This window comes from Podarcis erhardii, assembly GCF_964252035.2.
Source record: "Podarcis erhardii genome assembly, chromosome: 8".
NCBI lineage: Eukaryota > Metazoa > Chordata > Lepidosauria > Squamata > Lacertidae > Podarcis > Podarcis erhardii.
In genome coordinates this window covers 57,088,607-57,104,062 of record NC_138499.1, presented here as the reverse complement: position 1 = coordinate 57,104,062, position 15,456 = coordinate 57,088,607, and the positions used below count along the sequence as shown (strand labels likewise).

At 44.1% G+C, this 15,456-nt stretch overlaps 1 protein-coding gene across 5 annotated transcripts in view; it reads right to left on the bottom strand.

Moving 5' to 3' along the window:
• The window catches only part of ZNF236 (zinc finger protein 236), a 49,710-nt gene extending 39,708 nt beyond the window's left edge, over positions 1-10,002 (bottom strand). Inside the window, exons 1-5 of one of the 5 annotated variants that reach the window (XM_081873338.1) lie at positions 9,899-10,002; positions 6,285-6,427; positions 4,512-4,676; positions 4,063-4,241; positions 1,902-2,026 (exon numbers count right to left, since the gene is read on the bottom strand). In XM_081873338.1, the coding sequence (XP_081729464.1) occupies positions 1,902-2,026; positions 4,063-4,241; positions 4,512-4,676; positions 6,285-6,427; positions 9,899-9,962 (676 nt within the window). In that variant the 5' untranslated portion in view covers positions 9,963-10,002. The other 4 variants (XM_081873341.1, XM_081873339.1, XM_081873342.1 and 1 more) reach the window with 4 other exon arrangements.
• Positions 10,003-15,456: the final 5,454 nt, after the last annotated feature.

Below are 15,456 nucleotides of genomic sequence, written 5' to 3'. Positions count from 1 at the left end.
GTCTTGCCTATTTGTCACTTGGGTGGGCTGGGGCTTTTTAATGCTTTGCCTATTTTTGTGACTTTTGAGGGCAGATGTATTTCTCTCAGGTTCTTGTGCTTTGTGGAGGCAAATATGCAGTATGAGATTTGGGAACCAAACCAAACGTCTGCTAATTGATGGAGAAGACTATTGCCAGCTATTTGCATAGGGACTGCTTTGAAAAGCCATAACCAACAAAATACCTGGGGTCATTTTCAAGCCAATCTAAAGTGAGCTGTAGGAGCTTGCATCTCTCTTACATTGATTTAAACATCTAACTCCTCAAGATATACTTAAGTCCTGAAAATTGAATATATTTCATGGGGTGGTAGTGGAGGGACTGAAATAGTTAATTCTTAAATTAGGGCCAAGGCTGACCTCTTGTGGCCATTTTCTACATTTCCCATATAACAAGGGGGTCCTTGTAAAAATATTATTCCATATTTCTGAGAATTAAATTTACTTTCATTAAAATTATTTAATACACATTAATGCGCAAAATGTTTGATAGTTAGGGGCATACCAAATATCAGAATACTAATTAAAGCTTATACGCACAGAATTTCAATATATACATGCCATACGGTCTAAAATGATTGCATTAAGCTTGCCTGCCAATGTGCATCAGAAGCCAGCTTGAGAGAATAAACGCCAAGGGAAAAAGGATGAAAATTTAAGTTAAAAGGTCAACAAAACTTGAAGAGGCAGAAGCAAGCTGTTCACCCAGAAACAGCTGTTCGTTATTCCATTCAACAACATGAGTGGGAAACTGCAAGGTTATTTGAGTAAAACTTGACACAAGCAAATTGATGTATTTGAGTCAGTTCCCCTGGCCCAGGTTGTACAGGCTGTACACATAGCACAGGACAACACTGAACCTTGAACATCTAATATTTTGTGCATTGCTCCCTTTCCAAATAAAACTTCAACAAAAACTGGGACCTACTACAAGCTGACTCCATTCATGTAATTTGTATATCCATATAGCAATTTATGCTCCTAAGTCCCATTTCACACTGAGGGAGCAATCCTATACACTAAAAGCTGTCATAAAACAAGCCAGTGTAAGTTAAACCAGTGTAATGATCCACCAGACAACTGAGCCGCCTTATGCCTGGTAGCGAGAAAGCAAGCCTTCAAAATAGTGTTTGAGTTAACGCCACCCTTTTTAACTTACACCAGGTTGCCAAGTCATGTGACTGAGCTGAACCTGCTTAACATCCAGCATAATTCAGGTCCCATCACATCCCTTTTTTAGGGCTTACACCAGCTTAAGATCTGCCCGGCTAGGGCTCAGTCCACTGGATCCCAGCTGAGCCGAAGATGAGACAGTTAAGCTGGAATAGCTTGAGCTGTGTTCTGAACCTCCCAACTCAGCTGGAGATCTTCTTTTGTTAATTAGCATCAACAGTTGAAAGGAATTCAATTCTCCTATTTAACTAAAAAGTTTATATAGGGAAGCAAAAGCAAGCAGTGTGTGTTCATTAGGTTATCTAGGAGGGAAAAAGGTTGTTTTCTGCTGGAGGAAGGAGGGAAAAAGGTTGTTTTCTGCTGCTCCAGAGAAGCGGACACGGAGCAATGGTTCCAAACTACAAGAAAAAAGATTCCACCTAAACATTAGGAAGAACTTCCTGACAGTAAGAGCTGTTCGACAGTGGAATTTGCTGCCAAGGAGTGTGGTGGAGTCTCCTTCTTTGGAGGTCTTTAAGCAGAGGCTTGACAACCATATGTCTGGAGTGCTCTGATGGTGTTTCCTGCTTGGCAGGGGGTTGGACTCGATGGCCCTTGTGGTCTCTTCCAACTCTATGATTCTATGATTCTATGATCTGAAGTCTATACACATTTTGAAATACACATCTCTGTAGATTTATTCACCTTACCTGTGTGTATTCGAACATGCCGTGTTAACTGACTTGGTTTCTGGAAAGTCTTTCCACAGTGTGGACATGAATATGTAAACCCACTTCTGTCAATATTTCTGTTGTATGACCTGCTGTTTGATACCCTGTAGACATATATTAAGTAGTTAAATATTATGGTGAATTCAATTGCAATGTTATCACCTCATTTGAAAGGTAAACAGATTACCATCATTATCCTAACTAATTCTGGTTCTACAGAGAATTGGAATTAGAAATGAAGGCCAGGAATACAGTATTGTAGATGCTTTACTGTTAACAATACAGTGGTACCTCTAGATACGAACGGGATCTGTTCCGGAGCCCCGTTCGCATCTAGAAGCAAACGTAACTAGCGATGGCACGTCTGTGCACGTGCGCATCACTTTTTGCTGCTTCTGTGCATGCACATGACGTCATTTTGAGCGTCTGCGCATGCGCAAGCGACGAAACCTGGAAGTAACACGCTCCGTTACTTCCGGGTTGCCGCAGAGTGCAACTCGAACACGCTCAAACCGAAGCACATTCAACCCGAGGTATAACTGTACAGGGCAAACCATAATTATGGCTTCATTACAAACTTTCCAAGCTGAATCCGTATCAAACACAGACAACAAAAGAAACCCAGTAGGCACTTGATGATTACTGTCAAACACACTGCAGTTATCTCCTGATTAATGAAGCCGTGAACATTTAAATAAACAACTTGGGAGCAATTTACCTATGAGATTGCCTTACCCCACATGTGCCCTATCAACAACCTCCAACTGGCAGCATAGGCACTCTTACAGAAGCCACATCATACCTGTTCCGCATTTGTATGGACTTGTTCATTTTCTGATCATGCAGGCACCTTCACTGTACTTTTTTCAGTGACAGCTAAACACATTCTTGTTTAGGCAAGTCCACCCACATGCTTAGAAAGTTGAGGTTATTTTAACTTTTCTATGTTTTAAAAGTTTGGTGCTGGTTTTTTTCTTGGTATTACTATTTTATCTTTTGTAAACTGCTTTGAAGTTTTTTACAATCAAGAGGTGTATAAATTTTATGAAATAAATAAATACTATGAATACAAGTGCTTATAAAAACTTAAGATGGGTGCTTGCCATCTCACACATGGAATATGTCAGACAGGTCATGTGCACAGTATAAAAATGCAAATATATGTGTGTACTTCTTGTTTCAGAAGTACACATACACACACTCCTTCATAATCCTACACCTTAGGCACAGCAGAAATGTATGTACAGAATTTCCACAAGTGGGATTGAGTGGGCAGCACTAAGCAGCTTAACATCTAAAATTAAGTCAGAGTATTAGTTATAAACCTAGGGGCGCGGGTGGCGCTGTGGGTAAAACCTCAGCGCCTAGGACTTGCCGATCGTCAGGTCGGCGGTTCGAATCCCCGCGGTGGGGTGCGCTCCCGTTGCTCGGTCCCAGTGCCTGCCAACCTAGCAGTTCGAAAGCACGTCAAAGTGCAAGTAGATAAATAGGGACCGCTTACTAGTGGGAAGGTAAGCGGCGTTTCTGTGTGCTGCGCTGGTGCTGGCTCGCCAGATGCAGCTTGTCACGCTGGCCACGTGACCCGGAAGTGTCTTCGGACAGCGCTGGCCCCCGGCCTCTTAAGCGAGATGGGCACGCAACCCCAGAGTCGGACACGACTGGCCCGTACAGGAAGGGGTACCTTTACCTTTACCTATTAGTTATAAACAGCTCCCTGTTACTGAATTGATGTTCTGCTTTCCTACATAATTTTTACTTTTGCTCATTTATCTTCCTCCACAGTATTCTTGCCAATCAAAATGCCTGACTTATCCGCTTGAAATAAAATATTCCTGATATGTTTAGCAGAGTTTAAGCAACAATACGAAAAGTCACTTGAATTAACAAAGGAAGGATGCATAACAAAACCCTGTCAGCTTTACTAACTGTTGTGCTTCACGTGGAACTTCACCTAGGCATAAGGATGATGTTTCATGGCAATAGCTACCTGAGTTAAGATATCAGCGTGAAATCTGGTTGGCCTACTTTTGCTTATGGGTGTTCATCCTAGAGTTTCTAAGGAAGGCAAGCATGATGGGTCAGCCAGAGAAGTTACTGGGCTTTTAACCTACTTGTTCTTTAGTTGTTTAGCTATTCTCACCTTATTTTGTAATGAGTTTTCATGTGCTCCTTTAGTTGGGAAGATGTTTCAACCTCTTTCTTACAGGTTTTACAGATATGGGTTTTGCTTCCAGACAATTCTTGACGGTGTTCTTCCATGTGTAAGGCCAGCTGGCTCTGCAAAGTAAACTCATCTCCACACTCTGAACATATAAGATTCTGCAAAGATAGTAAACTGGTTTGATTCTTTTCTAAAACAGCATAAAAATACATTACTTTATAATAACATTTCATCACTTTAAGCATTTTCAATCCTTTGCTGGTAGAAAAAATGTCTATAACAATCTGGGATCAGGGTCACACATACGTCAAAAAATCCTTGGTGGAATTTAATAAGCATGACACCATTCGCAAGTCAAAAAACAGTTCCCTACTCCCCTCCAAATCTTTGTATTCTGTATGTACTTCAAAAACGAAGATAATAGTCACCTCTTCCTTTTCATGAAGCATAATATGAGCTTTAAGACTAGCCACTCTAGAGAATTTTTTGTTGCACACAGGACAAGTAGGATCTTCTCCATTGTGGGTACATTTATGCAGTGTAAGGTTGAACTCAACATTAAACGACATCGGACACTGGTCACATCGATGAGGCTGTTTGTGGAAAACAAAATCAAGGCAATATTTAAGCTTCATAATTCCATTGACGAGAAAATATGAAACAGAGGTCACATCATTATGATTGTAAACCACCACGAAAACATCACTGGTTTAGTATATAAACTCCTTAAGTAAGTAACGAAGGCCAAATGAAATGGTGCCAGTTGCCAAAACAGTAAAACTTCAAATCTCTGCAATGGCCTTCCTTTCCTTTTCCACACCTTATTACAGCATTTATTTACTGTCTTTGCAAAACCATCTTTATGCCAACACACCTTAAAACTTTCCCCACACAATGCACTTTTGGAGTGATAACTGAGCTTTACACATTTCAGCTTTAAGAGAGGAAAACCAACCTGAAACATTTCACTGGAAAATGATTGTTCATTTACTTCTTCCCTTATTATGATTCTAGATTTTTAATTTGTGCAACAGAATTTTAAATAATATTAAGATCTTTTGTATTGCCCAAAACAATGGCATTACAAAACAGGGCGGAATCTTGATAAAGCTTGAATTTGTATATTGTTGTTTCCTAGATTATTAATAGATTTGTATATTCAGTGGCTTGAGCAAGCGGTTATGCCCCAAATACAGCCATTTCTTCCTAAGCTGGAAACAAGAATAGTGTCTTTCAAAATGTGATATACCGTATTTTTTGCCCTATAGGACGCACTTTTTCCCCTCCAAAAATGAAGGGGAAATGTGTGTGCGTCCTATGGGGCGAATGCAGGCTTTCGCTCTCCAGACTCCAGGAAGCTATCCGCAAGCCTTGCGTGCCCGGGGGAACTCCCCCCGGGCGCGCAAGGCTTGCGGGCAGCAGCCTGCAGCGCGGAGCAAGGGGCGCCCTTTGGAGGACGTCCCGTGCTTCGCGCAGGTGTCCGCAAGCCTTAAGCGCCCGGAGGGAACTCCCCCCGGCGCGCACGGCTTGCGGGTGGCAGCCAGCAGCGCGGAGCACGGGGCGCCCTTTGGAGGACGTCCCGTGCTTCACGCAGGTGTCCGCAGCCTGCCACCTGGCGGGTGGGGCGCCCTGAAGCAGAGCACCCCGCGCACCGGACAGACATCCCCACCCTGCGGATAGCAGCCTGCCGCCCGGCGTGCATAGCGCCCTGAAGCAGAGCGCCCCGCGCGCCAGACAGACATCCACTGCGTGGGGAGCCCTGCAGGAGTTCCCCGCAGGGCTCCCCACGCTGCGGATAGCAGCCTGCCGCCCGGCGTGCATAGCGCCCTGAAGCAGAGCGCCCCGCGTGCCGGACAGACATCGGGGACAGCGGGGAGGCGCAGCGCCGCCATCCCACTGTTCCCCGACCTGGTTTGGGGGGGGGAAATAAAGGGGGGGATTTCCTTTATTTCCCCCCCCAAAAAGTAGGTGCGTCCTATGGGACGGAGCGTCCTATGGGACGAAAAATACGGTATCTTATACCTTCCTGGATACACATATGACAAGAGGTAGAAAAGCTCCATGTTATTAAGCTTCCTCAAAATTAGGTTTACAAAGAACCCTGGAATTTGATTCATGAGGAAATTAAATGGAGATTTGTGCACCTATTCCACATCAGTCATTTTGTCACAAGAGCTACTCAGATTTATTGAGATACTCACCTTGTCATTTTGCTCATGATCCCTCATATGGCGCTGGAATTGTGTGTCTTTCGAAAAAGACAGAAAACAGATCTCACACTTACGGATGTTTGGTACTTGCTGGGTATAATTATTGTTCTCTGTATTCAGTGTTAGAACACCATCTACAAAATAAACAAACTTTTTTTAAATGAAACCATGCTACTTGTTCTGATTGCTTATTTTACAGCTGCTCAAAAATGTTCATTACCATTTGCAAAGTTGTGCTTTTTTTTCAAGTTTTGTTATTGTAAAAAATATGCATAATTTGAAAATAAATTATTTCATTGCCTAAAGCTCTCAACAGCATATATTAAAAATGCAAGTTAACCTTTACTCTTTTCCCTTTAATTTGTAACAAACTTTTCAGGTTACATAGGTTGCAATCTTCTTATTTATTCCTGTAGAATCACAGTGATTTCAGAAGTTATATAAAATATAATAAATGACTGCTGACTCAGTGAACAATCTAAATAGAAAGGTGTACTTGCAACTCTGCACTTGTATCCCATTCTCAAGACCCCAAATACGCAACAGAATGCTAATTACAATACTATTAAAAATAAGCTAAATTTGTAGAACTATCTGCATGTTTATTATGTTCTATTTTGTTGAGGGATTCTTAACAGCCTGATCCTTTGTGGAATTAGGCATACAAAAACCCAGTGAAATCAATGGGCTAAGTTGTGGTATCAAGATTGTACTCACAGATATTAACTTAGTTCTGATTTTTAAAAACTGCACATTGTTCACTTTGTTTACTTCAGCACCTGTACATATTACACTTTGTCCATCTTGTGTTTTGTAACCAATGCTAATTCTTAAAATAGTGTAAAGTTCAAAAAGGAAACTGTCTCCCAAAACAGTAAGTAGAATGTGAATATAGGCTTCTTTCATAGTTTTTGAAACAAGATACTGACTTGTTTTGTGATTGGAGCCTTCCCGCCAAAAGAAGTGTAACCAACTTCGCAGTCTCCCCTTGAAGTACAGAAGACCAGAGCTGCTAGGTACTAATATAAATTTATTCTATTTCTCTAGCCCACCTTTTTCTCAAAGGAGCTCAATATACATAGTTCCCCCATCCCCATTGTATCCTAAGAACAACCCTATGAGGTAGGTTAGGCTGAGAGACAGTAACTGGCCCAAGTTCACCCAGTGAGCTTCATGGCTAGTGGGGACTTGAACCCCGATCTCCTATGTCCTAGTCCAGTACTCTAACTAATACATCACACTGGCACTCAATGTGATTTCACCACTTCATCTCTGTGACAACTTTAACATGAGGCGTTTTTAAGGAAGAAATGTCTCCTATCATTGCTCACTGCAACAAGTTCACTTTTGTTGTGGATATACACTCAGACTATAAGCAGGGATACAGGAAAAACATGCTTCAGAAATACAGGAAACTTTAATGAGATACCCCACAAGTGTAATGTACAGCAGCCTATAAAAGAGCAGACTGCAAGGCCTCTTCATCACCGCTGCCAAGGACCAGTTCCATCAGGCCTCAACTATCTATCATCTACAACAGCCATAATGAGATGGTTAGGTATGCCTGGGTTTTTAACATTTCCTCTCTGAAATCTGGCCAACTTATTTGAATCCATTTCATACACCCATTGGTTTGTTTATTCTTGGCCCCTTCACAACATGATTCTTTTGGGGACCCACCTGCGAAAGGTGTCAAATACTGAATGTGGAAGAAAGTACTCAATTAGAGCAATAGACAGATGTGGGTATACAACTACTAAACCATCACCAACTGCTATTTCACCAGTTGGATTTGGGCTCCTCCTACTCTCACAGCAGGCATTTAGAACAATGGGTTGAAGCAGGAAACAACACACAATCTGAGAAAATTGCCACCACCAACTTGCTGCTGTTTCACCAGCAGAAATTGTGCCCAGCAAGCTATATAATGGGTCAGGTTTTTGGTTTTGGTTTTGAAAACAACTGTAGAAGAGATATCTACCTTTCAAGTAGTTTTTTTTTATTATAATGGTTTGAGAACTGGGGCAAGATGAGCAGAACAAAAGCCAATTATGCTTGAGATGCAGGGGTGGGGGAGGAAAATAGATGCAAGAAAATATTATATTTAGTTTCCCTGTCTTTTACATCCAAAATCTACCTAAATGTAATACTTCAATGTAATCCTAATCATGCCTACTCAGAAAAAAGTTCCACCAAGTTCAGGACAAAGGATGGATAGGCCAAGGCTGGTGAACCCGTGGCCCTCCAGATGTCCTACAGTACAACTCCCATCTCTGACCATTAGCCATGCTGCCACAACGGATGGGAGTTGTGGTCCAACAACATCAGGAGGGCCACAGGTTCACCAGCCTGGTTCATCATCTTTGGTACTACCATAGGATGTTAAGTAAAATAGAACATTGCTGTGGCCGGGCCACAAAGCACAACATCAACAGTACCCCCTTCCTCTGCTCAGGAAGTACTGTCCAAAAATCCCCAAGCCATCAACACCTGGAAAAGAGCAGCAATGGTACCCTATGATGCCCTAACCTTGCTTTTTTGGATAAAAAGGCTCAGGACTGGAATACAAAGAGTGCCAGGGCCTCAAAAGTTCCACGGATTTGAAAGCCGAGGTGGGCAGCGTCAGCAAGGGTTTGACCCCCAATTGCAAGGACGAAATGGTTTCCCTCTCTACCTAAGCTGCTGAAATGAAGTCAGCCTGGGGAATCCAGGAACGGAGTGGTTTGTGTGAGAGTTAAGACTTCATCCGAGTTCTGGTACTCCGAGCTAATCCCTGGCTCAGAATTCTCCCATTTTCAGAGCCTGTCCTTTTTGCACCTTGCTGGGTCTCGGGGCTCGAAGAAGAACACAAAGCAGACCCCGCACCGCCACTACTAGACACAGCCTTCCTGCCTCCCGACCTGGTCGCCGAGCACCGGAGGGTGAAGACAGGCTGTTGCTCAAGCAAGGCTCCAGAGAGAGGAACCGCCGCCGCCGCCGCTGCTGCTGCTGCAGCGGAGCGCCCGCAAAGGTGGCGCCGCCCGCATTCCTCTCGAGGCTGCGGGAAAGCCCGTCCCTTCACACGGACGCCTCGAGAGCGCATCGCTCGCCCCGGGATGGGAACCACCCCGCTATGGGAACCCCCCATTTCCCCCGCGCCACCGATCGCCTTAGAAAGGGCGCCTCAAACGGGGAGAAGAGGAGACGCCGCCGCCGCCGCCCTCCTCCTCCTCCTCCTCGCTCCCCGTCCCGCTTCCCTTCCCTCGCCCGTTCTGACAGAATCTCGCCTTCCCTCCCTCTATATATAGATTTATAAGCGCGCGCGGCGGTAGCAACATGCGCTCCTCCGCCTCCGGCTGCGCGGAGTTAGCTCGGTATCATTCCGCACAGGGCCGGCCGCACACTAAGTCCCTCGCACAATAGGCCCGGCCTTCCTCCTTCGCCTTCCTCCATATCCGGGGACTATATGCGAGGCCCGGCGGATTGTTTCGCGGTGCCTTTCTCACCCTGCGCGAGCGATGTGAGGGATTCAGCCCGGCGCCCGGAGACGTTTTGTTTTGCTCTTGCTTTTCTCTTTTGCTGAGCCCGGCCGCGCTTCCTCCTCTTTTATTTTTTTTATTTTTTACCTGACTCGGTGGCTGCTTTGGTGTTTTCTCTACCGCCGGGTTTTGGAGGCCGCCCCCGCGGCATGATTGCCCCCTCCCCCTTTCCCTCCCCCCTCCCCTGTGCCTTTGGTCCGACGCGCGCGCGTGCGCGCGCGCGCACACACCCCTCACGCAACGATGGCGGAGGGAGAGGCGGTTGGGCGGTTCGAACTCTGGAGGGGAGGGAGGGAGGGAGGGGGGGGTGAAAAGCCAGAACGCGCCTCTGAAGCGGCCGCGCGCGCCCACGTACAGGGGTGCGCGCGGCCAGCGAGGGGCAGGAAAACACGGATGCGAAAAAGGGCTGGTGCTAGCGCGCACGCGCGGCTCGGGAGGCGGCGGCGGGGAAATAAGCGCATGCGTCGTGCCCGCAATAAATAGCATGCGGTCGGCAACAGGAAGAAGGGTGGCAGCTTAAGTTACTGTAACGTGTGTTGGCGATGAGGGGTACGGAGATCTTGCGCCCCCAGTGCAGAGAGGCAGGCAGCAGTCCTAATCCCAGTGACCTGGAAGGAACTGTTCGCATCCGTCAATCATATTCCGATGGGAAACTTTCCCTTTTTGAATGCTGAATAACTGAACAGGCTTTGTACTGCAGACTTTAAGCATACTCAGTAAGGAGATGTTGGCATCCATCTGTCTGGAGAGACAATGGAGGACACCTCCAAGTGATGAAGTCAAACTGCTGTGTTAGCAGCACCAAAGCGACCTCCTGGGAAGCAAGCCTGGGAGCACTATGGAGGTCCTGGGCTGCCCAGACAACAAGATCCCTTTCGGATTGGATGCAGGTGGCGCTGTGGTCTGAACCACTGAGCCTCTCGGGCTTGCCGATCAGAAGGTTGTTGGTTCGAATCTCCATGACGGTGTGTGTGTGGGGGGGGGGGTGAGCTCCCGTAGCTCTGTCCCAGCTGCTGCCAACCTAGCAGTTTGAAAGCACGCCAATGCAAGTGAATAAATATGTACCACTGAGGCAGGAAGGTAAACGGTGTTTCCGTGCTCTCTGGTTTTCATCACGGTGTTCCGTTGCACCAGAAGGGGTTTAGTCATGCTGGCCACATGACCTGGAAAGATGTTTGCGGCTCCCTCGGCCTGAAAGCAAGATGAGCTCTGCACTCCCATAGTCACCTTTGACTGGACTTAACTGTCCAGGGGTCCTTTACCTTACTTCTGCTGATGTGGGCCAAAGGAAAGCAGAGCAATATGTTTGGCACCAGCTTTACCAGAAAAAGGCATACAGGGTCCATCCAACCCTCTTAGTGACTCTACACTAAATTCATGGAGGGTGTGCTCCTTAACCTTATGTCCCACAAACCAGCAAAGCTTTAGAATCAAAGCTTTCCTTCTCCTAGAAGGGCTACCTTACCAGGCTGGCAAGCCCCATCTGCCCCTCACTTCACTCTACAACATGTACAGAAACTGGACCAACTATTGGTCTTGTCTGCTGATTCTGCCAGAGCCTGTATTTGCATGCAGGGGAAGTCCCTAACTCGCTGAGGGTTTGAGGCCCATTGGCTACCCTCACTTGGTTTAGCCCGCTAGTCAAAGTCGTTCCTGGGATGTGGCCACTGTTGCATGCTGACAGCTTTTAGGAGCCATAGGTGAGAGCAGAGATGGGGATGGGGACTAAAGACGGGCAAACTACCCCAGAAGGACCATGACATGTCCCCCACCAGAGGTACAACTCCTCCCCTGACACCCATACACTCCAATATAGGAGTAAGTCCCAGTGAATTTAGCAGGACTTGCCTCAAGCAGACGTGGTTAGGGTTGCACTGTTGGTGGCTACTGATTATAGACCCATTTAACTATGCCTGCATTTTGAGCAGCAGGCTTTAGTTCTGATTCATGTGCCTCCCACTGAATTCATATTTATTACAATACTCTTACCATTTGTATTTATTATTCTCATTCAGCCACAGTTTAAGTGGCATTGGAAAGGCAGTAGCCATGCAACAGGAGAGTGAACAGTGGTATCTCACTTCATGGGAAAATACAGCAAGCGAAGTGTTGGGTATGCCAGGAACACAGAAGTTTCTTGGCTTTGTGGACTAGGGAGTGGTTAAAGACTGGAGAATGGTGTTGGGATTAATTGGAGAAACATATTAAATAAAGTGGTTTTAGAACCACCACCGTGTCTGCTAAAGACAACTGCCAACACAGTTCTCTGGACTCGGCCCCTTAGGTAGGACAAGAAGCACTGTAACACTGCAACCCTAAATAGCCACGAAGATGGCCCAGGAGGAGACCATGGCCAGATAGTATCAAAAGCCACAAAGAGATCAAGAAAGGAGGAGCAAAGTTGCACTCCTGTTCTGGATAAAACTCATCCACAAGAGTGTTACCAAGTCCAGTTCATTCCCAAGCTTGAACCCAGGCTCAGATGGGTCTAGATAATGATTATATTCCAAAAATGTCTGCTGTTGCCCCACCACAACCTTCTCCATTACCTTACCTAAAAAGAACAAGAATGCAAGGTGTAAGGAGGCAAATCAACCACAGCACAAACTTGAGAGAATTGAGAGAACATATGCAGCAACCCGTGTCTTATGTTAGTGCATTGAACTCGGGGGAACTTAGGGCACAGCATTAGGGATGGCGCTGGAGAGAATACAAGGCTGTAATTCACTTAATGGGACTCTGCTGATGTCATCAGCCACAAGTACATAGACTGAGCAACGGATGAATAGAAAAAGACCTTGGAGCTCAGCAGGGCAAAATGATCTCAAAGGAAACTGCTGGAGTTATTTATAGATTTTTAAGAGCACAAATATACAGCATGAATGCACAGCAACTGCAACATTCAAAAGTATTAAACAAGTTTAAAAATCTTTAATTGGTGCCCCCTGCATGCTGCTAGACAATGAACATAACACGCAGCCCAGTAAAAAAACCTACTCAGAAAGTGGAAAATAGAAGCAGCCTAGTTTCATAGGCTAAGCTAGATTGAGGAGAAACTGCAGGCGTATGTTTGTGGGGGTTTTGCCTGTAAATATTATTACGGTAAATTTTAGGCAAGTTCAGAGTTTTCAACTGTCAGTTTTGCTTAATGGTCCTGTAATAATTGTTGTGTAGCTAAAAGAGATGTTATAACTGAAAGGAATAGTTTAAAAATTCTGGATATAGCCACCATTTAAATTTTCCATATTTATTTATTGTATTTCTAGAACATCCCCCCAGGGCAGTGTACGACTTCATTAAAATGCAGAACATTAATTGAAATCTTTAAGAACTGCATGTCTTAAAACCTAACAATGCGCTCCAGAGCAACACTACGTTGAGGGCATCGGAGAAATTATAACGAGCTCTGCCAGACTTTTATTTACATTTTATATTCTGCTTACAGGTTGTAGATGATTAAGGCATATTTAAATTGTGTTAAAAAACAAAATCCTACAGCTACTCAGCCAGTTTATCTCAACTGCAGATTTGATCTGCCAGTGTGTCTATAGAAATATGCATACTTACAGGAAGAAAAGTTGTTATGTACATATTGACACCAAAAATTTCTACAACAGGGAAAAACCAGTAGAAAAACAGAACAGTTCTTTTTGGGGTTTGCTGCCTTGGAAGTGGTTTTTCCCCCTTTTTGCTGTTAAGTGCAGTGGAAGCTAATATTCAGATCATTAGTTTAATATGGGATTAAGATTTCCCCCTCTCATCAATGGGATCTAGTGTTTAATGGTCAGAATGAATAACTCCACAATCATAGAATGCAATTCTTGTTTTATTAAAATAAACAAATGCATGTGACATCAGCAGATCCAAAATTGTGCCCTTAATCTACACGTAAACAAAGGAAGCATTCAGGGCTTTGACTTTTGTGCAGTGTTGACAATTTTGGAGTAGGCTGGGAATATTATTGCACCATAAAACTGAGCTGTTTTGATGGGATATTCTACACCGTACGTTCTCCCCATTAATAAACAATGACAAAATCTTCTTGTGAAAGCTCTTCCAAATAGTGTTTTTATATCCAGTTGAGATCTCGGATAAAAATGATTTTAAGAGAAGGTAACGAGTAGTAAAATAAATCAGCTTTGATGTCAGTTTGTCTTATTTCAATAATAGTCACCATGGAAACAAACTAACTGACCTATTTCTTTTCATACCTCTGAATAAACAATAGGGCTTCCTATTTTCATACATACTGCTCTTTGTACTAGGTGTTTACCTTCCTCCATGATAATAAAGAGCTTTTTCATTGTATTCTTCATATATTACCTCAAAGGTTTCTTTTCATGATTTCCTCTTCTGTGGATTTTTTATTTTCTTTGCCAAGACAATGAAGGCCCTGAGTTACCAGTAAGAAAACTTTTATTTTTATGGGTTCATGCAGTATTCACTTTTGAAAATATTATTACCAACAACTCCAGCTTCCCTTAAAATCATACTTTTGAAACCTACTTATGTGAGGCAGAATATTGTTACTGAGGGGAAAGCAAATGGTTCGGAGGCACTGGTTTTTTTTGGTTTTTTTTTAAGAAAAAGCTTTTCATTATTTCTTTTTATAGTGTATATAAAACAATTATAACAACAAATGAAAATCAAAACATGAAAAACAAAACTATAAAACAGGCGAATAGTTGCACATGAGTCCTGGGACTCAGCTACATTAGTAAAATTAAAATTAAAATTAAATGCGACACCAGATGGTGCTGTAGAGTTCGATTCTTCGGCAATGTGATTTCCCATTATGAGCTCTACAATGCATTTTCCTGACTTTTTTAATGATCCAGCCCAAGTAAAGACTATTAACTTTATCAGATCATCAATTATTGTTCCAGATTTGCCAGGCTTTTGAAAATGAAATGCCAGGTCTTGAAAATGATGGTTCCACTCAAAGCACATGGCCATTTATCAGCCAGACCCATGCCTTATAAGAACTCTTGTGCAGCTGCTTGGCTTCTGGAAGTACTGTGCTTCTGCCTACTCCCCATGCCAGTTGCCTCCAATTGTATGTTTCCGCAGTGCCACCTTTCAGCCCAATGCTAGCCTGCATTATGACGGTGAGTTTCTCCCAGGTATTATAGGGGACCAGAGAGTTCACCTTCACATTGTCCTTAGCGCTGAACTCCAGCCATATGCCTAGACATGCTCGACCTACCACTCCCATGTTGTCGCTTTGTATATTATTGCACCCTTTACGATACTGTTTTGACTGAGACAAGGCACAGTGGAATTTTCAAAGCACGATTCTCCTCTTTAGCCAAATGGTGATGTTAACAATTCAGGAAACTTCCATGTACAATCTGTCCAGGTTGTCTAAAGCTGTAAATAGGCTAAGCGCTGGAGAACTCCCAGAGCACATCAGCACGCCATTCTTAATGGTTATTGCAGACACTTATGAATGAGCAAAAATCAATGTGATCCTCGGCACATTCTGTTCTGATCTGTATCAATCGTAGCCATAGCCGCAGTACATTATAGTAACCTAACCTCAAAGTTACCAGACCATGGATAACTGGGGGAAGGCTATCTATATTTCTTTATTGAGGAGAGGCAATAGGTAGGACACTGACCAAACTGGTGAAAGACTATTTTGG